The sequence below is a fragment of the Portunus trituberculatus genome, chromosome 17, assembly GCF_017591435.1.
Source record: "Portunus trituberculatus isolate SZX2019 chromosome 17, ASM1759143v1, whole genome shotgun sequence".
In the NCBI taxonomy this organism is placed as follows: domain Eukaryota; kingdom Metazoa; phylum Arthropoda; class Malacostraca; order Decapoda; family Portunidae; genus Portunus; species Portunus trituberculatus.
In genome coordinates, this window is record NC_059271.1 from 15,729,200 (window position 1) to 15,752,444 (window position 23,245).

Genomic DNA, 23,245 nt, shown 5'->3' on the forward strand with positions numbered 1-23,245 from the left:
CTCACATAAAAAATGGTAAAAAATAAATAAAAACAGACTCCGGGACTTGAGCACATACACACATACAAAAAATAGGGGAAAAAAAAAGAGGAAAAAACCGGACTCGGGATTCGACAAAGTACGAGAAAAACCTGCACTGCTAAAAAAATGGAAAACTGTCCTTTTTTATACAAAAGACAAGGTAAGTGGCGGAGTGAAGTGTAGAGATTTAGAGGGTGGTTTTCAGGACTGTGGACGTCAGTACCAGGTAGGTAGCCTGGGCAGAGAGCAGAGGAAGAAGTGGTAGCGACGCGCATGCAGAGTGTGGCTGTGAAAGCCTCGACGTGGCACTTGGAGACCACGCAAAGCACGGGAGCTCTAATTGAGCACAGCAGTTTGCAACGTTTCCACCAGGTAACTTCGCACGAAGACAAGCAACAAAATAGGTTACATAATTATATTCTGTGATAGTAATTGGTAATTGTGATTTACCACGGTTTTTTTCAAAAGTTTTGAGGATCATGTACTGGACGTGTTTCTGTCCTTCAGCTGTACTACCCTCCCGCACAGAGATCAGAGCTCATGGTAGTCCAGTTTGTGTGCGGCTGAGATATTTCAAACACCACAAGCACCATCCTCTTCCTCAAGGAGTGTATGCTGTCTAATCAGTGAAAATCTTTAGTGTTGTGAACGAAGCTATCGTTGATTGTCGATTGTCGCTGAGCTGAAAAGTATTTGCGTGTGCGGGCGCGTGCGCACAGTGAATTCCACCACTACAATGGAGGACTTAAGGCGGTGTCACACTAGCACTTTTTCCGTCTACTTTTTCCGTCGTTTTTCAGAAAATCGACAATATTTGGCTGTCACACACAAACGGTGTTTCGTCGTCACTTTCCGTCGTCACTTCCAGCCAACACAGACCGACAATGTAAACAAACATGGAGGCCACGCTGCGGCAAAGATACGCTGCTCTGAACGTAATACTGTGTATTACGAAATTTAGACGAGCTAAACAAGCCAAAAAGCGTGCATGGATGCGTTCATGGTTAGTGGTAGAACCAACGCACGTAGAAGCAGATTGAGGAGACGCGGTAAATCTTGTGGTCTTGGTCTTGGTATGTAAACAAAGGCGGATAATTTGAAGACGGAAACGATCCCCATCGTCTGACAAATTCATGCGATAAGTTAATGCGGAACGTTGAAAAATAGACGGAAATCACATTAATCGACGGAAAAAGTGCTAGTGTGACACCGCCTTTACACCATTAGGCAACATTAGGCGGTTGCCTATATAAGGCCCCGAGTTTCTGCGGGCCACCTGAAACTCCTCATACACTTATGGTTAATAGAGGTTTTATTATTTGCACACACTATTTATGTTTTTTCATTAAAATCCATTTGTTAAAATGCCAGCAGAATGATTATTCTATTCCTATTGAGTATGTCTTGGGGCCCCCTAGGGATGTATAAAGAAAACGGGGCCCCCCCTTTTAAACATCGGTATTGGCCCAGAATATCACAATCGGTGCATCCCTAGAATAAAAGGTGCGAGGAGGCCCACATGCCTACCTTTGCCTAGGGCCCCCAAATTCCTGAATCCGCCCCTGCACCACTATTTACAGCTCTCTACGTTTGTTTTATTGCCTTGATAGTGATACATACATAGCGAGATTCACAAATGTGTACTATCATCGTTTCGTGTCTGAATTTCCTAAATGACTAATTTACCAGTACATTAGAAGAGTAAGATAATAAGGGATGGCTACCAGCAAGGCGAAGACCAAACACTACGTCTGATTCTCTAATATTAGCCTAAATATAAACATACACATGACTTGAAGAATGCCAGTTGGTCTCTCCGCCACTAGTGCCCCTTTACTACATGTGTTACCACTAGCTTTGTGAGCTGCCGTGTCAAGTTATTACGTATCACAGAATTAGAAAGGCACTCTACAGTAAATAGAAACTGTTGTGAATAATAAAATAATGTTTCAGATCGTAAGTAGGTTGGGTGTAACAAAAATGTTCTTAACTGTATATACTTTACAATTATTCTGAAGCTCTTCTTGTAATGAGTTACTATTACCAAGTCAAGAGATCAGGTGTTGTTTGGCCTTGTATCAGGGAGGTGAGTGTACTGCATGGGGTCATTTCGTAGATATGGGACCATGAAGCGTAACGAAAGTGTGACATCACTAAGTAAAAACAATGAAAGCAAATGTAATCTAATCTGGTCTCCGATGTCCACTTCTTGCATCAATGTCCACGAAGCGCGCACGACGGAAGAGTCTCTCTTTGTTACTATCCATACACTTCATCCCTCTCAACTTCCCATCCCTGCTTTCTCCCAGGTACTCCAACACTTGGGGTCATCCTCTCACCCTTTCACGCCCATAGATAGCAACCACTCACCTTTGTACATAGATCCTCTTTGTTGTCTGACTTTCTCCTGCCCTCGCCACATCGCTAAAGCATCTAAGAAATAAAGAGAAAAATAGAAATGATGATGATGATGATGATGATGATGATGATGATGATGATGAGAGAGAGAGAGAGAGAGAGAGAGAGAGAGAGAGAGAGAGAGAGAGAGAGAGAGAGAGAGAGAATATCCTCATTTCACCTTAAGAATTTCAGTAGTGGGTAATTATTTCGTTGTTTCAAGGAGGCACGGGACGTATACACAGTGCGACCCTCAGGAAACTGGTGCTATTTATCATAAGAACCAGATATGACGAACTTAGTATAGGCAATGTAGCGCTGGCGTTACACATGACTACTCAACACAGAACATACTGATTGAGAACACTAACAATCTGCAGCACGTGGCCCCTGTGATGAATGTATACATATACCGCCAACCGTACATTATGGAGAAGACACTAAGGAATTTCTACCCGCGGCTAGGATGCGCGATGGAACACACACACACATACACGCACACACACACTCTCTCTCTCTCTCTCTCTCTCTCTCTCTCTCTCTCTCTCTCTCTCGTGGGTGTAGAGAGTGTATGACTTTCTTATCGGTGGACGCCTGTTATTGTCACCTAGCTAGCCATTCCTCTAGGAGAGGGGCTAAGATCTCCTAACGACCGATCTTTCCTTATGTCTAAAACTACCCACACCACAAACACAACAGGACGGCGAGGCCAGAATCCATCGACCTGCACTGCTTACCTACTTACTGAGAAGAAAGGGCTACGCAAAGGCTATCTGCGCCCAGGACGTGTGTGCATGGGTGCGGTTGGAAGTGTACGTACATACTATACCACCATATACCGCTTTGAAGCTATGTCATTTGTCCAGTGGTTTAAAGTTACCTACATGTCACCATGATACCCAGGTTCTAGGTGGTTACACTAAAGATGCACTTGGCCCTAATATGGCTATCACTATAAATAAAATTGTCTGCGCCACTAATGGGCGGAAGCTGAACAGCGTTTCCCACATATACTCCTCAAGTATGCCTACAGGCGCTATAGGCCACAACATAAAAGAAAAGAAGAAAAATGTATACTGTACCAGATCGGATATTTTCATTATCTATCTAGCATCGTTTTTCAGTTTTACGTTTATCATCTGGTATTCTTATATTCCCATTTTCTTATAATGATTTTGTTTTATTGTGTAAGTATTTCATCCGATATTCAAGCTGGTAAAAAGTTTCAAATGAAGAAAAAATTGTTTGTTGATACAGCTTTACATTTCACTAACCATGACGTGTCATTTTTCTTTTTTCTGTAAGCATTTTCACAGTTACCGTAATAATTTCAATATATATATATATATATATATATATATATATATATATATATATATATATATATATATATATATATATATATATATATATATATATATATATATATATATATATATATATATATATATATATATATATATATATATATATATATATATATACACAGTATAACCTCACCCATTCGCAGTTCACCGTTCGCGGCCCCGCATACTCGTGGATTTTGCTCTCAAAGTTTTTTTTTTCCATAATTTCGGCAATTTCGTTAATTTCGTAGGCCATTTTTTTTTTGCAGAAAACCCTCACATTCACCCTAACTGATAAATAATTTTAAAATAACAATGTCAGTTAATACAAAATAAAATAAAAAATGAAAAGAGAGATGATGCAGTATAACTGGTAAATAATTTTAAAATAACAATGTCAGTTACGAGCTTTCGTTTCTCCTTCCTGCTGATTGGCTGCAGACGACGTGACGTCACAAGCATCTTCATGCGCGAGATGTTAAACAGCTCTCTCTCAGTCGCACGCGGGTGTTCAAATTATACCACATTATTAATGTTTTTAATTTATCATTACTACATATTACTATATTATTACTGTATTAATGAGTAAGACTATCTTTAGAATGTGTTTGGGAAGCATATTTTAGCGTATATATATATATATATATATATATATATATATATATATATATATATATATATATATATATATATATATATATATATATATATATATATATATATATATATATATATATATATATATATATATATATATATATATATATATATATATATATATATATATATATATATATATATATATATATATATATATATATATATATATATATATATATATATATATATATATATATATATATATATATATATATATATATATATATATATATATATATATATATATATATATATATATATATATATATATATATATATATATATATATATATATATATATATATATATATATATATATATATATATATATATATATATATATATATATATATATATATAAATATAAATATATATATATATATATATATATATATATATATATATATATATATATATATATATATATATATATATATATATATAAAAGTGCCATCATAATTCGGCATGTGATCCTGACAGGCTGCCATGGAATACTGTCACATGCGTAATGAACAGATCTAGTTTCATGCAAGGCAGACTTGGTGACCTAGTGTTGGGAAATTCCACTAGTTAACATAAAGTCCATTGTCCATTAGGCAATCGTATTCACTCTAGAACTTACAGACGATTACATCCTTGTATTTGTTTTAATTAAAGGTAACGATATTTGAAATACTAAATCCTTGTCTTTGTTCCATCTTTGAGCACCCACACGACAAAGGAACACACACCCACAAGAAGGATATCTCAGATGGCCACAGTAACAAATCCAGTGAAATCAGGTCCGCTCTCCTCATCCTCATACTCTACCTACTGTACAGCGATGTGTGTTACAAAACACTGACTGACTGCATTGCTTTATATGTGGTTTGTTTCTCTTTCCTTTTTTTTTTTTTTTTTTTTTTTTTTGTGTTCTTTTTATATATTTTCCTTCTTGTAAATCTACGCTGTTCCTCATCTAATCGTGTTAAAAATTTTCGTCAGTATTCTCTTTATAAGATGTGAAGGGGTCTTGCTCTTCATACGTGTGTGTGTGTGTGTGTGTGTGTGTGTGTGTGTGTGTGTGTGTGTGTGTGTGTGTGTGTGTGTTTGGACTCAGTTTATATTTTGGTCTGTAATGGAACATTTTCTGGGGAGATGGATGAAAGGTAGGTAAGTACTGGATAGAAGAAAGACATTTGAAAGATCAAGACAATTAAGTAGATACAAAGGTAGATAGACAAACAAATAGATAAGCAACGAAATTAATAACGAGTGCATTGCTACACTGCCACAAAGGAATCAACACCTCAAGAAAGATAACAATAATAACAAACTAAGCATTGTCTGGTCCTTGCAACACACAGTAGTCTCAATGAAATACAGATGAAGCAACATGATTGTGCTGAATATCAATAAGACTATTCTGGCGGCAACAGTATCTGTATTGATGGATTGTGTGTATACAATCTCGAGACCCGGGAAAGACCGAGGTGAAGACAATATTGTTGAAGGATAACACTTTACATAAACAAGAAATAAAGCTGAAGATCGCTCGCTATAACCACTGGCTGGTGGGGCCTTGCAGCCTTGCGTCACGACCACACGGCTCACAGCTTCACTGATCCACAGCTACTCCGAAACTACTGAAGTAATGAATAAATAAATAAGTACATAAATGAATAGAGAAATTAATAAACAAAAGTGTGTGTGTGTGTGTGTGTGTGTGTGTGTGTGTGTGTGTGTGTGTGTGTGTGTGTGTGTGTGTTTGACCAGGGCAGTGACTCTGCAATCGCAACACTCCTCAGACAAGGGACGCCTAACTGGTTCTATCTTTCATGATCAAAAGGTTTTCAAGTACACTTCCACTTGATAAAATTTTATGTTTTTTTTCTTCTTGTTAAACAGTGGCATTCCTTCCGGCATTTTCTTGCTTTACTTGAGTTCTTCTTTTTTTTAATGGGATTGAGCATCTAACTACTCCTAATTACTCTGCCATTGCACAAGGTCTTATAATATAGATTTTCTCAAGAGGCATTTGACTGCCTGAGGAACAAGATTATTACCTTCATTCATAAACACTTTTGGCTTCCATTACACCTGTTTTCAAAGATAGCAGAGGGATTCATGGGGCTAGGACCTGCAAGGGGACTGGAAACTAAGTGGGGCTTTTTTTCCTTTCATTTTATTTTGCCTTTGGCCAGTTTTACCCCCATACATAAAAAAAAAAAAAAAGGGCGTCTTTCCGAGTGGTGACACAAAATATTCGTTACACTTTAACTGATGGAAAACAATAACATCGTTGGGGAGCAGACCTTCTATTAGAGGCTATAAAAAAAAAAAAAAAAACTGAGATGCGAGAAGGTGCGCAAGAGACTAAGGATGAACAATTACCTATGTGTCACGAAAATCCTTCAATGAATGAAATTAAAAAAGATAAAAAGAAAACACGCAATGAATTTTTCATCAGCCAAGACAGTAATCATCCTTGCTCGCAGCCTACCTCCCCTCGCTAGGAGACTTGCTAGCTATACTATGCAGTCTATTTTCCATGGCATTTGTTATTGGAACAGATTTTTCTTGTCCCTTTCTCTTTATGCTCGGTGACCTTCATAAACAACTGTAAAATTAACTTTCTCTCTCTCTCTCTCTCTCTCTCTCTCTCTCTCTCTCTCTCTCTCTCTCTCTCTCTCTCTCTCTCTCTCTCTCTCTCTCTCTCTGTTAAAGGCATTTAAAAACTTGATCAGAGAGAGAGAGAGAGAGAGAGAGAGTGTGTGTGTGTGTGTGTGTGTGGAGGGTTGGTGTTTTGAATAAATGATTCAAGGCGGATGTATTTAACTATTCTATACGCTATTTGACAGCCAAGTATCCGCAACGGAGAGAGAGAGAGAGAGAGAGAGAGAGAGAGAGAGAGAGAGAGAGAGAGAGAGAGAGAGAGAGAGAGAGAGAGAGAGAGAGAGAGAGAGAGAGAGAGAGAGAGAGAGAGAGAGAGAGAGAGAGAGAGGTTACCAAGGTTAAATGGATAATAATATTTAAAATCGTTTGCCCTTCATATTACGACAAGCACAGGTGACACTCCTCTCCGCTGCTCACAACCACACAAAGCCTTGCCACCTTCCTCTACTGAGACACGCGCATTTCAGGTAATTGATACTGACTTTAAATTTTTCGACAGAGTGAGGAAAAGACAAGCGAGCAGTAAGAAAATGAAGAAATAGTGATTTTCTTTCCTATAAAACAGATACATAATGATTTCATTTTTTTTATATGAATGCAGTGTGCAGTTCCTTCAGCACATTGTTGCTGACTGTAGCTAGTGACCCGGAGAAGTGCAGGTGATGATAGGGAAATACTCGTATACTGAAGTTGCACACACACACACACACACACACACACACACACACACACCGCGTGGTGTAGTGGTTAGCAAGCTCGACTCACACTCGAGAAGGTGCTGGTTCGAGTCCCGGAGGCGGCGAGGCAAATGGGCAAGCCTCTTAATGTGTAGCCCTGTTCACCTAGCAGTAAATAGGTACGGGATGTAACTTGGGGAGTTGTGGCCTCGTTTTCCCAGTGTGTGGAGTGTGTTGTGGTCTAAGTCCTACCCGAAGATCAGTCTATGAGCTCTGAGCTCGCTCCGTAATGGGAAAGACTGGCTGGGTGACCAGCAGACGACCGTGGTGAATTACACACACACGGAGAGAGAGAGAGAGAGAGATACGTGGTTCATGCTTGCAACTCGTACCTTTTCCTTCTTTCCTCCTTTCCTGGTGTCTCGAAGGAAAAGAAAAAAAAACAGAAGGTCTACCAGATATGAGCGTGCAGGTGTTGACTAGGCGGCATTTGATGAAGGACTGCCTTGATCTGATACTTGGGTAGGTCACTTCAGTGAAAGTCAAGTCCTGATATGTGGAAACTCCTACTGGTGATGTTGCCCACTCCTCACTCATGAAAACCATTGCTGCATAGAAACAGTGGAAGTATTTTCTATACCATATGGGCTTTTTACGGTAATTTACAGGCTGCAGGAGATATCCTATCTGAAACCCCACCCGTTGTAAGGAAACCGTTACCTCGAGTAAGAAAGCCTGTCCTCCACTCGGATCATGGCCAGGATTCGAACCCGTCCGTTTGGAGGTCCCTCGGCCCATAAAAAGAGCGTGGTTCTACTGTGTAGAATCTGATGTGTGTGTGTGTGTGTGTGTGTGTGTGTGTGTGTTTCACTGTTTGATCTGCTGCAGTCTCTGACGAGACAGCCAGACGTTACCCTACGGAACGAGCTCAGAGCTCATTATTTCCGTTCTTCGGATAGGCCTGAGACCAGGCACACACCACACGCCGGGACAACAAGGTCACAACTCCTCGATTTACATCCCGTACCTACTCACTGCTAGGTGAACAGGGGCTACACGTGAAAGGAGTGTATGTGTGTATGTGTGTGTGTGTGTGTGTGTGTGTGTGTGTGTGTGTGTGTGTGTGTGTGTGTGTTTTATTCACCACGATCGTCTGCTGGCCACCCAGCCAGCCTTTCCTCTACGGATCTTCTGGTAGAAATGAGACCACATCATACACCACACACCGAGAAAGAAAGGCCATAACCCCTCGAGTTACATCCCGTACCTACCTATTTACTGCTAGGTGAACAGGGACTACACATTAAAAGGCTTCCTTATTTGCTTCATCGCTCCCAGGACTCGAACCCGAACCTCTCGGTTGTGAGCCGAGCGTGCTAACCACTACACTACGTGGTGTGTGTGTGTGTGTGTGTGTGTGTGTGTGTGTGTGTGTGTGTGTGTGTGTGTGTGTGTAATTCACCACGGTCGTTTGTTGGTCATCCAGCCAGCCTAGCAGTGAGTAGGTACGGGATGTAAATCGAGGAGTTGTGACCTTGTTGTCCCGGTGTGTGGTGTGTGCCTGGTCTCAGGCCTATCCGAAGATCGAAAATAATGAGCTCTGAGCTCGTTCCGTAGGGTAACGTCTGGCTGTCTCGTCAGAGACTGCAGCAGATCAAACAGTGAAACACACACACGAACACACCGCGTAGTTAGCATACTCGGCTCCCAACCGAGGTCAGGATTATAGCTCCGGGCGCGACAAGGCAAATGGGCAAACCTCTTAATGTGTAGCCACTTATCACCTAGCAGTAAATAGGTACGGGATGTAACTCGAGGGGTTGTGGCCTCGCTTTCCCGGTGTGTGGAGTGTGTTGTGGTCTCGGTCCTACCCGAAGATCGGTCTATGAGCTCTGAGCTCGCTCCGTAATGGGAAAAACTGGCTGAGTGACCAGTAGATGACCGTGGTGAATTACACACACACACACACACACACACACGGCCCGGTAGCTCAGTGGTTAGAGCGCTGGCTTCACAAGCCAGATGATCGGGGTTCGATTCCCCGGCCGGGTGGAGATATTTGGGTGTGTCTCCTTTCACGTGTAGCCCCTGTTCACCTAGCAGTGAGTAGGTACGGGATGTAAATCGAGGAGTTGTGACCTTGTTGTCCCGGTGTGTGGTGTGTGCCTGGTCTCAGGCCTATCCCAAGATCGGAAATAATGAGCTCTGAGCTCGTTCCGTAGGGTAACGTCTGGCTGTCTCGTCAGAGACTGCAGCAGATCAAACAGTGAATTACACACACACACACCGCGTAGTGTAGTGGTTAACACGCTCGGCTAACAACCGAGAGGGTCCGGTTTCGAGTCCAGGAAAGCGGTGAGGCAAATGGATATGCCTCTTAATGTGTAGCCCCTGTTCACCTAGCAGTAAATAGGTACGGGATGTAACTCGAGGGATTGTGGCCTCGCTTTTCCGGTGTGTGGAGTGTGTGTGTTTTGGTCTCAGTCCCACCCGAAGATCGGTCTATGAGCTCTGACCTAGCACCGTAATGGGGAAGACTGGCTGGGTGACCAGCAAGTGACCGTGGTAGTGAATTACACACACACACACACACACACACACACACACACACACACACACACACACACACACACACACACAGTTGTTTGCTCTACGACACGTTTCATTACACCTTCACTTCATTTTTGTGGTTTGGGGTGAGGAAATTTTTGTATTTTTAGCGCAACCGATTGCTGCTGGTATAGTTTTCTGCTATTTGATGTAAATTTGAGAGAAAAATGAACAGAAAAATAGGCGCTGATTTCTGTGAAGGTTGAGAAAGTAGTAGTTTTTTGTAGGTTCCTAATAATGCTGCCGTCTTTTTTTTTTAGCAACACCTGGTTTTTCTTTATGTCTTTCTTTCCTTGCTTCATTTCTTCTGAAAGCCTCCACTTTTTATATGAACATCTACTGTAGCTACTTTCCGCTGTTTCTTCATTGCTTATCTGCCATATGATTCCTATAATGTAGGAATATGAATACACAGCAGCCTCAATGCTTTCCCCAACATCATGAAGAGTAATGAGTAGGAATTTAGAGAACAAAATTAAATACTTTTTTTTTGTGCGAAGACTCGAATGTATAGTATATACTCGCATACTGACGTAACATATCCTAAGTAAGAATTTCCAATTGCCAAGTTCAGCCACCTTGGGTTAAGTTGGGTTAAATACATGTGCATAGAGGTGAAAAGTAAGATAATTCCACACATCATGGGAAATGTGCTGCGTCACCATGATACTCCAACACAGGTTAACACGGAGAGCAAACCTTCAGCTGCCCCGCCCGTGTGTGGAGAGTAATATTACTATGCTAACAAAAAGATGCACACTTCATACATACCTTAACTGAGTACGAAAACAAAGCCGGTTACGAAAATCTATTGTGAAAGTGGCGTTGAGTAAAGGATGTTACATCCCTGCATGCCGAGTCGGAAACTGGATAAGGAACAAGAATATCAGTGTTGAGGTAACGGAACTTCGTGACTCTCTTAACCTTGGGCGATAAGTGGCAAGCCAAAAGGAAGAAGAAAAGACAAAAAAAAGGAATCGAAGTATTTCCTTTCCCACTTTATGACAGGATCATGAAGATAAGGAAGAAGAGACAGCAATGGCGGCAGTGGCGGCAGTCAGCAGGATATCCTCGGCATCAATCCCATCATTACTACCTTGAAAAAAAAAAGGACGAGATGTAAATGTTTTGAGATTTCTTTCATATCTTCCATGTGTGAGAGAGAGAGAGAGAGAGAGAGAGAGAGAGAGAGAGAGAGAGAGAGAGAGAGAGAGAGAGAGAGAGAGAGAGAGTTTTTGCCACAACAACAGCAGCAGCAGCAGCAACATAATAATGAGGCTGACCACTAGAATGAGACTCAGAAATACTCAACACTGATAAGCAGGGAGCTTTAATGAAGGTTTGGGTTCACGCGAAGTTGTCGTCGAAGACTTAAAGCATAAAGCGGCAGAGAGAGAAGCATAACCCGACTGGATAATAATAACAATAATAATAAAGATGATGATGATGATGATAAGAATAGTAATGATTATAGTAATGATAATAATAATGATAGTAATAATAATAATAACAATAATCATCATCATAATAATAATAATAATAATAATAATAATAATAATAATAATAATAATAATAATAAAAATAATGATAATATCAATAATAATAATAGTAATATTAATAATGATAATAATAATAGTAATAATGATAATAATAATAATAATAATAATAATAATAATAATAATAATAATAATAATAATAATAATAATAATAACAATAATAATAGGAAAGTTTCTCTGTTGGTTAAAACATTAAAACGTCTTTCGTGAGAAAACGAAAGCATTCAATCCGTGACTTTTTGCCTTTCACTGAGGTTTATAATATGTAAGCAAAATGAAATCAACATTATTAATAGCTAACCCTGTACCTAAAGCTACTGCTTTTTGCTTTTTTCCATCGTTTATTTCACTTCCTCTTCCTTGTTTTCGATCCAGAGGATTTATCTACATGCATGAATTTCTCACAGGGGGGTAGAACTTCCTGAGTCCTGCGCGTGCGATTAGCGAGGTGAGCAGAGTCGTGACCTACTGCGCGATGGCTCCCTCCACCATCACCCTGGCTAAGGCGACCCACACAGCGCCTGGCCTTGGCGCCCTCACCACCACCACTTCCCCTGCTGCTACCGCGGACAAGGAAAATAAAGGTAAGACGTTTTCTTCTCTAATCAGATATTTTGAACTCTCTTGTCTTGATGTTCACGATAAGGAGCATTTGAATGAGTATACAACAATAAAACGTACTCGTGGCATCTCTAGAAGTTCTGAAATGCTGATTTGTCATTTTCCCCTAAACACCAGACTACTTGGCAGCTTTGAGAGTCAGCGGTAAATGGGGCCTCATTATGGCAACAGTGAACTTGGTGTATGGTTATGTGATGGTCGCTGCTTACCTCCCTCCTGACCCGCGCCAGGAAGGATGGGTGCTGATGCGCTCCCCTCTCCCCACCTACATTCTCACTGTGTTCTACCTGGCGGTCGTTACATGGCTCGGTCCAAAGTTTATGGACGGGAGGAGCTCAGTCTCCGGCCTGCGCCCCATCATGGTGGTGTACAACGCCTTTCAAGTGTTGTATTCTGTGTGGCTGGTTTATATGGTGTGTATATGAGGTCATCCAGCTGACACGGTCCTTCAGTGTTTGTTAAGACTTGTTCATTTTTCTATGGTTTTGAATGATGAAGGATTGACTTTTGGCTAATTACTATTGTTGCTGTAACAGGTTCAATAACTATTGTTTAAATATCTACAGAGTGGAATGGGTGGCTGGTTCGGGAGCTACAGCCTACGCTGCCAAGCTTGTGACTTCTCCAATAACCCTAAGGCCATGACGGTGTGTCCAGCACACACACACACACACACACACACACACACACCTTTGCACAATGTAACAGCAACAACAAAATGAAAAGTACAGCCGGTGGAAACCCTTAACCCCTCAACTTTCACTACATTTTTTTACCACGCCAAGTGATGGCGTTATCACACTCACTGTCTCCCTCAACAATACCTTACCGAACCTGTCGACTACACAATTCTGCCTCCGGAAGAGTAATGGACAAGGATGGTCTTATCTTTATCATTAATTTCATATTACAATGTATGGTTTATGTTGCCTTTACGTCACACACCAGAGAGATGATCAAATTATTATCAATTAATATTGCTAAAACTCTTCAAATAGTATATTTCTTCTTTTGTTGTTGCTTTTTTCTGATTTTTTTTTTTCAGTTATCAGACAATATGCAACGAGGTGTATACTGTATAGCTAGTGTGTATAGCCACTTATCGGTACACACGCATCTGCGGGATGGTACGTTGATGAAAGGGGCAAAGTGACACGCAAGATAGTTGTATGTGAGAAATATAAAACATAATCCAGAGACATGTGAAAAAAACCACGATACAAAAGAAAAAAAAAAACTCATCATTGTACTTTTCTTACGCGTGAATGAATCTCACTCCGCACCTTCACCAGGCTGCACACACACACACACACACACACACACACACACACACACACACACACACACACACACACACACACACTATCCACTCTTCATCCATTTCAGACACACACACATGAACACCCGCCTCCCATTTCCTCACACACACACACACACACACACACACACACACACACACACACACACATGACCCTTCACCTTTCTTTCACCTTTCTACTTCGTCGTCATGAATAAGATGCTTGCACTTACTTTTCTTCAAGCCACAGTATTGTTCAGTGGAATTGTTTATAGTCTGGTGAGCAATGTGAAGACCACGTGGGAACACTCAAACTTCATTTTTATCTATTATTCTTTTTTTTTTTTCTTCTTTTGACAGATGTTACACGGCAGCTACTGGTACTACGTCTCAAAATTTGTCGACTTTTTTGATACCGTAAGTTTATTCCAGTGTTTCTCTCTCTCTCTCTCTCTCTCTCTCTCTCTCTCTCTCTCTCTCTCTCTCTCTCTCTCTCTCTCTTGTATGCTCTTTACACATAATCAGCTAGACTCTATATGCTTCCAGTGTATGACAACTAATGCAAACATCCTGGTTCTCATACACTCACTCAGGTGTTCTTCGTGCTGAACAAGAAGTACGAACACATCTCTGTGCTGCACGTGGTCCACCATTCCCTCATGCCGGTTAGCATGTGGTACGGGGTTCGCTATCAGCCAGGTGAGGAATGTACTACTGACGCTATTATTAATCACACGACACTAACACCATACCTCATTAACCAGCACCACTGCTGTCACTATCATCATCAACGTTACCACCACCAGCATTACCAAGAACAACAACTACAGACTCGTTAAAAGTTTTGCATTCATCTTTCCCAAACACATGTCATCTCCCGTCCTTGGCTCTATACTGATGCCCGTCCGCCTGACCGTCCGTCTGACCGTCCGTCCGTCACCGCTCTCGAGTTACATCACAGCATCTTGCGCATATTGTCGCAGCGTTGATGACTTGAGGAAAGGAACGAAGAAAAAAAACCTGTCATGTCATTAAATCTGAATGACTGTAACATTTCTTCACGGTCTTCCCATGCAGGCAAAAACAAACCAAAACGATGAGTGTTGCTATTAGCACTACCACGATTATATATATATATATATATATATATATATATATATATATATATATATATATATATATATATATATATATATATATATATATATATATATATATATATATATATATATATATATATATATATATATATATATATATATATATATATATATACATTCACGCAATAGGAAATGTGGATGGTAGCAAATTTCATAGTCTTTTAAACCTTCATAGCTCGTTAGCACTGCCTATCTTGTGTGTCTGGTTCCTGGAGTGGCCTTGATGCACGAACCAACTACAGGTGCTCAGAATGGGGAAGAGAAGTTGGAGAAGGAGGAGGAAGAGGAGGAGGAGGAGGAGGAGAAGCAAGAAGAGGAGGAGGAGGAGGACTATAAAGGAAAGTCAAACAGCAAGGTGGAAGAGGAGGAGAAGGAGCATAAAGGAATGTCAAACAGCAAGGAGGCGGAGGAGGAGGAGGAGGAGGATGAAATAAAAACATAGTACGAGTAAATGTATGCTGATCAAACAGCAAGACACATCAAGTTCCGTGCATGGCTCCTCCACATCCGCCACTCCTTCCAGTAAGTCTTGGCATGGGGGCAGCAGGAAAATTTACCGTGCACTATGGAAAGAATGATACGTGATTTTCATGCATGGGAAACTATCATTACTTTCCCAGTGAACTCTTTTTTACTTGACTATCGTGAAATTAGCGTATTCAGGGCTGGAAACTTGTCTAAAGGAGGACTGATAGGGGAATTAAGAGCAATGTAAAAGGAAAAGTATAATAATAATAATAATAATAATAATAATAATAATAATAATAATAATAATAATAATAAAGATAACAATAATAATAGTGCACGTGAAGAATAATAAGAATTAAGAATTAAGAGAGTTAAGAGCGTACGACGAATAAAAGAATAAATAAATATATATATAGATTGGATTCTACCGGGTCTCTCTCTGGCTAGCCACATGGTAAAAGTCCTCGGATATTTTTGAAAGGGAGGTATAGGTATAGTCCCAGACAAATAGAAAGGGAAAGGTAGAGAGGTAGAGATGTGGCTAGGGAGAAAGAGAGAGAGAGAGAGAGAGAGAGAGAGAGAGAGAGAGAGAGAGGGTGGCTCCAAAGGTACGGACAAACCACTACCCTACCTGTAGCCTGCAGATTATAGTAAGTTATGCGAACCTACCTACCTACCCACTTACCGATCTCTCTCTCTCTCTCTCTCTCTCTCTCTCTCTCTCTCTCTCTCTCTCTAGAACAGCAATTACATCTCTCAGTCGGTCAATCAATTAATGAAAGAGGAGTAACAAGTAGCATCAGCAACAACAATAATAACAGCAACCACAGACCATCAGTAAGGGCTCGGACAAATACATACACCAGATACACCCACCGACAACCACTATCCTATACTGGTGGAGCATATCTTTACAGGAGGCAACAGTACTCTCATGGGTTTCCTCAACTCTATCGTGCACGTTGTGATGTACACCTACTACCTGCTGGCGGCCATGGGTCCTCGCGTGCGGCCTTACTTATGGTGGAAGAAGTACCTCACCACCCTACAGTTGGTGCAGTTCAGTGCAGTGATGATCCATATAATTCAGGTAAGAGCCTTGTGCTCCACCTTGTTCTCGGTCTACCTAGAATTTAAACCTAGAATTTAATGTATCTATGTGTTGGTAGAAGCTGAACTTTTATGTTTCTTAGTATATAGATAAAATGTTCTGTTCCTGATACACTTCCCCGTTGATATAAGTAAGTGGGTGCTTAATAATAATAATGATAATGATAATAATAATGATAATAATAATAATAATAATAATGATAACAATAATAATAATAATAATAATAATAATAATAATAATAATAATAATAATAATAATAATAATATTAATAATAATAATGATAATAAAAAAAAATAATAATAATAATAATAATAATAATAATAATAATAATAATAATAATAATAATAATAACGATAATAATAATATCAACAATAATAATGATAATAATAATAATAAAAGTAATAATGATAATAATAATAATAATAATAATAATAATAATAATAATAATAATAATAATAATAATAATAATAATAACAATAACAATAACAATAATATTGAACGGATTGGTTTTGGCCACAGCACAGAACTGAACGTGATAAATTATACTTTTTTCCTAAATGATTGAGCAAGTTTTCATATAAGGTAGAAAAATTGTTGATGTGTGTGTGTGTGTGTGTGTGTGTGTGTGTGTGTGTGTGTGTGTGTGTGTGTGTGTGTGTGTGTGTGTGTGTGTGTGTGTGTATGTGTGTGTGTGTGTGTTTTATGCAAGAGGGAAAACTGCCAAGGGCAACGAAATAATAGAAAAAAAGCCCACTGGAATTGCAGGTTCACTAAGAGATTTGAAAGAATTAGTCAAAAGCCAGGTACAGATGTCATGAAATCTCCCTCTTCAAAGAAGACAAGTCGTAGGAAGATGGAAATACAGAAGCAGGTAGGGAGTTACAGAGTTTACCAGTAAAGGTATGAATGATTGAGAGTACTGGTTAACTCTTGTATTAGAGGGTTGGACAAAATACGGATGAGAGGAAGAAGAAAGCCTTGTGCAGCGAGGCCGCAGGAGGAAGGGAGGCATGCAGTTAGCAAGATCAATAGAGCAGTTAACATGAAAATAGCGATAAAAGATAGAAAGATATGCAATCTTTCGTCGGTGAGAAAAAGGCTGAAGACAGTTAGTCAGAGGAGGGGAGTTGATTAGACAAAAATCTTTTGATTCCACCCTATCTAATAAAGCTGTATGAGTGGAACCTACCCAAACATGCGAAGAGTACTCCATACAATGACGGATAAGGCCCTTGTACAGAGTTAGCAGTTGGAGGGGCGAGAAAAACTAGGGGAGACGCCGCAGACCGCCAAACTTCATAGAAGCTGTTTTAGCAAGAGATGAGATGTGAGATTTCCAGTTAAGATTATGAGTAAAGGACAGACCGAGGATACTCAGTGTGGAAGAGAGACAGTCGTGTGTCATTGAAGAAGAGGGATAGTTGTCTGGAAGGTTGTGTCGAGTTGATAGATGGAGGAATTGAGTTTTGAGGCATTGAAAACTACTAAGTTTTCTCTGCCCCAATCAGAAATTTTAGAAAGATCAGAAGTCAGGCGTTCTGTGGCGTCCCTGCGTGATCTGTTGACTTCCTGAAGGGTTGGTCGTCTCTGAAAGGACGTGGAAAGATGTAGGGTGGTATCATCAGCGTAGGAGTGGATAGGGCAAGAAGTTTGGTTAAGAAGGTCATTAATGGATAATAGAAAGAGAGAGGGTGACAGGAAAGAACTCTGAGAAACACCACTGTTAATAGATTTAGGAGAAGAACAGTGGCCGTCTACCACAGCTGCAATAGAACGGTCGGAAAGGAAACTTGAAATAAAGTTGCAGAGAGAAGGATAGAAACCGTAGGAGGGCAGTTTGGAAATCAAAGCTTTTGTGCCAGACTCTATCAAAAGCTTTTGATATGTCTAACGCGACAGCAAAAGTTTCACCGAAATCTCTAAAAGAGGATGATCAAGACTCATTAAGGAACGCCAGATCACCAGTAGAGCGACCTTGACGGAAGCCATACTGGCGATCAGATAGAAGATTGTGAAGTGACAGATGTTTAAGAATCTTCCTATTGAGGACAGATTCAAAAACTTTAGGCAAGCAAGATATTAAAGCTATAGGACGGTAGTTTGAGGGATTAGAACGGTCACCCATTTTAGGAACAAGCTGAATGTAGGCAAACTTCCAGCAGGAAGGAAAGGTAGAAGTCGATAGGTATAGTTGAAAGGCAGAGTTGAAATAAAGGAGGGAAAGATGAAGAAGTAAAGTTATTGGAGATATTTTTGGCCAGATGCCAGAAGTCACGAGGGGAGTTAGAGTTTGAAAGATTTTGACATTTTCTATTTATGAAGGAGTGTTTGGCAAGTTGAAGAACAGACTTGGCATGATTCCGGGCAGAAATATAAAGTGCATGAGATTCAGGAGATGGAAGGCTCAAGTACCTTTTGTGGGCAACCTCTCTATCATGTATAGCACGAGAACAGGCTGTGTTAAACCAAGGTTTAGAAGGTTTAGGTTGAGAAAAGAATGAGGAATGTACGCCTCCATGCCAGACACTATCACCTCTGTTATGCGTTCAGCACACAGAGATGGGTCTCTGACACGGAAACAGTAATCATTCCAGGAAAATCAGCATAATACCTCCTCAGGTCCCCCAACTGGCAGAGGCAAAACGCCAGAGGCACCTCCGCTTTGGGGATCCTGAGGAGGAAAATAGGACAAGATACAAAAATGAGATTGTGATCGGAGGAGCCCAACGGAGATGATAGGGTAACAGCATAAGCAGAAGGATTAGAGGTGAGGAAGAGATCAAGAATGTTGGGCGTGTCTCCAAGACGGTCAGGAATACGAGTAGGGTGTTGCACCAGTTGCTTTAGGTCATGGAGGATAGCAAAGTTGAAGGCTAGTTCACCAGGATGGTCAGTGAAGGGAGAGGAAAGCCAAAGCTGGTGGTGAACATTGAAATCTCCAAGGATGGAGATCTCCGCGAAAGGGACAAAATGTACTCTACTTTGGAAGTTAGATAGTCAAAGAATTTACTATAGTCAGAGGAGTCAGGGTAGAGATAGACAGCACAGATGAATTTAGTTTGAGAGTGACTGTTGAGTCTAAGTCAGATGGTGGAAAACTCGGAAGATTCAAGAGCGTGGGCACGAGAGCAAGTTAAGTCATTGTGGACATAGACGCAACATGCAGCTTTGCAACGAAAATGAGAATAGAGACAGTAGGAAGGAACAGAGAAGGGGCTACTGTCAGTTGCCTCAGAAAGCTCTGTTTCAGTGGAGAAGAAGATGAGGTTAAGTAGAGGAGAGGTGGTGTTCTACAGATTGAAAATTAGATCTAAGACCGCGAATGTTGCAGAAATTAATGAAGAAAAAGTTGAGGGAGGTTTCGAGATATTTTGGGTCGCCAACGAGAGAGCAGTCCGATATGGGGACATTTTTGGTCCCCTCCCCAGAAGGAGACTCCGAGGCTGGATTTGGAGTCGCCATTTTTTTTATTTTGAGTTTTAAGTGAAGGGTGTGTGTGTGGTAAGTGCATGTAGTTTTAAATGAAGAAAGAGAGTTGTCTTTTTAGAGCAGGCTGTGACTACCCCCTTGAGTTGTGAGACACAAAGGGAAACGTTCAGCGAGATCACAACTAGCACCTCCTGAACTAGTGCTATTAGACATCGCTGGGAGTAAATTGTTGTTTCGGTATGTGTCTACCTCCTCCTTGTGTGTGTGTGTGTGTGTGTGTGTGTGTGTGTGTGTGTGTGTGTGTGTGTGTGTGTGTGTGTGTGTGTGTGTGTGTGTGTGTGTGTGTGTGTTGCTCACGGAGGGTATGTGACGTATGTTCCAGCTGGCGTTCATTGACTGCCCACAAGTTCCGGCCAGAGTCTCCCTGTGGGTGTTTGGGAACGCCACCATGTTTCTCTTCCTATTCTCGAACTTCTACAAAAAATCCTACATAGAAAAAAAGACAAGAAAGCAGGTAAGGCCAAGACATAGTATCTCTCTCTCTCTCTCTCTCTCTCTCTCTCTCTCTCTCTCTCTCTCTCTCTCTCTCTCTCTCTCTCTCTCTCTCTCTCTCTCTCTCTCTCTCTCTCTCTCTCTCTCTCTCTCTCTCTCTCTCTCTCTCTCTCTCTCTCTCTCTCTCTCTCTCTCTCTCTCATTAATTATTTTCCTTTTAAATATCTGAACTAGTACAATGCTCAATAACGCTGAGTAGAATGACTAACATATAAAAATTACAGGTCTGTAAAACAGCTTAGGCTGAACAGACCTTGGCTTAAATATTACGTTATATTGTTTTAAACGTAATCAGTACTTATTAATTATTGTACATTAGCCAATAAAGATATCATTATCATTATCATTATCATTATCATCATCACTATCTCTCTCTCTCTCTCTCTCTCTCTCTCTCTCTCTCTCTCTCTCTCTCTCTCTCTCTCTCTCTCTCTCTCTCTCTCTCTCTCTCTCTCTCTCTCTCTCTCTCTCTCTCTCTCTCTCTCTCTGTCCATCATTTTATTATTAGCATAGACAATAGACTCAGATAAAGGTACACTTCCTTGCGTTTGTGAACTGACACAGGCATACACAATATAACCATTTCAAAATATACGCACATAAGCTTGGCGGTGGAGAAGCTACCGTCAACTGTGAGAAGATCTACATGTTTTCTGTTTAGTATAGACTGTTAGTGCAGTATTGATAAAGATTAAATCCATCTCCCCTTTGGTTTATAGCGAATGGTCACCTCTGTCGCGACCAGTGACAGCCAGAACAGTGTTAGCGCCCTGAATGAAACGTGCAGCGGTCCCGACGGTATGACTCGCCTGCGTGTGACCGGCGGCGTGGCTCCCAAGACAATAGAAGTAGAAGTCTTGGAGGCCTCAATAACAAGCCACCTGAGAGCTCTTTAGCTGGCAACCCTTCATAATTCTGTGATTGTGTGTGTGTGTGTGTGTGTGTGTGTGTGTGTGTGTGTGTGTGAGAGAGAGAGAGAGAGAGAGAGAGACGGCATTAACTGTGTTCAGCTCAGAGCATGACGAGCTATTAGAGAGTGAGAGATGCTGTGCGTCATTCTTTAATCAATTACAATTTACATTTACAAAATTACAATGTATTATTATATTCCAACGCAAATATCTTCCAGTCAAACAAGGACCACCACTCAATACTCAAAATGACGTAACATCCACTTTTATATTTGAAGTGAACAAGGGAGAATATGTGTGTAATGCTGTATACTTTGCCTAGTCTCTGTAAGGCAAAACATTTATGGTTAGTGTCAAATCAACTGTACCACGGCGATGCACAGGTGATGGTGTTACTTTGCACGGTACACCTAGGCTACATGTGATGGCATATCCTAAACAACAAAAGGTCAACGACTCAATGGAAGACGCTGTAAGTCAATCTGAAACACCCTTGCACAAACCTTCAAAACGATCATTTACGACAAAATGGAGAAGAAAAGAAAGAAAAAAGAATTCTCTAGACAGTCCTGAACTATGACACCATCATCAGCATCAATCGAGATTTGATTTCATAGGAAAGTGTATGGTGTTAATAATGCTATGGGAAAGCTGACGCAGATTCTGCGATGCCTTAGTGCAACTCGAGCTGCAGATGATTACTTTTGTGTGACAGTCTCTCAAGGAACTCCAAGACATGCCCTCGATAGCCACCACTGCCACTTCCTGATCACAAATCTACACACAAGGACAAAAAGCATTCCAAAGAAATACTAAGAATACCACGGACCTCATAAAATGTCATCAGAAAAAAACGGGAAACATTAGAAGGTAATTTTTGCAGACATCACTCAACACACAAGGACAACACCCTCAAGACAATATTAGACGGTCAATAGAATAAAGATTAATAAATAAGACATAGGATTCTTTGTGAATCTCGTATTAAAACAAGAGTAATTACTGATTTTTCCAAAAGCAAGAAAATTTACATTACTTGTTAATAGAAAAAAATAAAATAGCAAATGAGTAATTTAAAAATATTGGTTAATTGTATTTCGTACTGTTATCGTTATTACACCTAAGCCAAGAAGATAGTGTGTGGCGATTGGGCAATATTTTTGGTAAGTAAACACTCATAAAATGCAACTTTTTTACATTTTATTAGCCTTTTTGGCTTAGGCAAGTTGTCAGTTGTTTGTGAAAATATGCCAGTACTAACAGTGATGAAAGGTTTGAAATCATATGTACGCATGTAACAAGTTAGAATTAAAATCATTGCTGTCTGCATCACCTTCCTTGTAGCCCTCCATCATATTCCAAGATGCATATTCACACAATCAACAAATACAGAAAAGCAGTCATCGCCAACACCACGAAATAAAGTACACACTTATCGCCATCAAATTATTCAATGCAATGTCATCACCACCACACCAACACAAACTGACGCAGTCACACATCAACATATATTACAGTATGAACAGTGCACTCACTCATATCTCCATGATGTCACAAGCAAGCACCTGAAGTGTTTTTGTGTATTTTGTTAACACCACCAAATTCTCTTAATTACGAGTAGAAGGTCGACACATGTGTACATGAATCCATAAGTATTGTAATCTTAAAGCAAAGGAGGACCAGTTTTCAGTACTGAGACGTCTATTCTGGCCACCGAAATGAACACCATTACAGGCAACACCCAAATGACTATACCAGTGGATGTGACAAAGCT

The 23,245-nt window shown here is 40.3% G+C and overlaps 1 protein-coding gene across 2 annotated transcripts; it reads left to right on the plus strand.

The window, feature by feature from the left end:
- Nucleotides 1-226: 226 nt before the first annotated feature.
- LOC123504753 (elongation of very long chain fatty acids protein-like) lies at nt 227-22,796 on the plus strand. 2 transcript variants are annotated; one of them, XM_045255535.1, is made up of 9 exons: nt 227-393; nt 12,330-12,506; nt 12,661-12,956; nt 13,110-13,190; nt 14,201-14,257; nt 14,434-14,539; nt 16,386-16,558; nt 20,391-20,522; nt 21,280-22,796. In XM_045255535.1, the coding sequence occupies exons 2-9, from the start codon at nt 12,398-12,400 to the stop codon at nt 21,454-21,456; spliced, it is 1,131 nt and encodes a 376-aa protein (XP_045111470.1). In that variant the 5' UTR covers nt 227-393; nt 12,330-12,397; the 3' UTR covers nt 21,457-22,796. The 2 variants fall into 2 exon arrangements, with proteins under 2 accessions (XP_045111470.1, XP_045111472.1); XM_045255537.1 differs by lacking the exon at nt 227-393 and adding an exon at nt 7,471-7,546.
- Nucleotides 22,797-23,245: the final 449 nt, after the last annotated feature.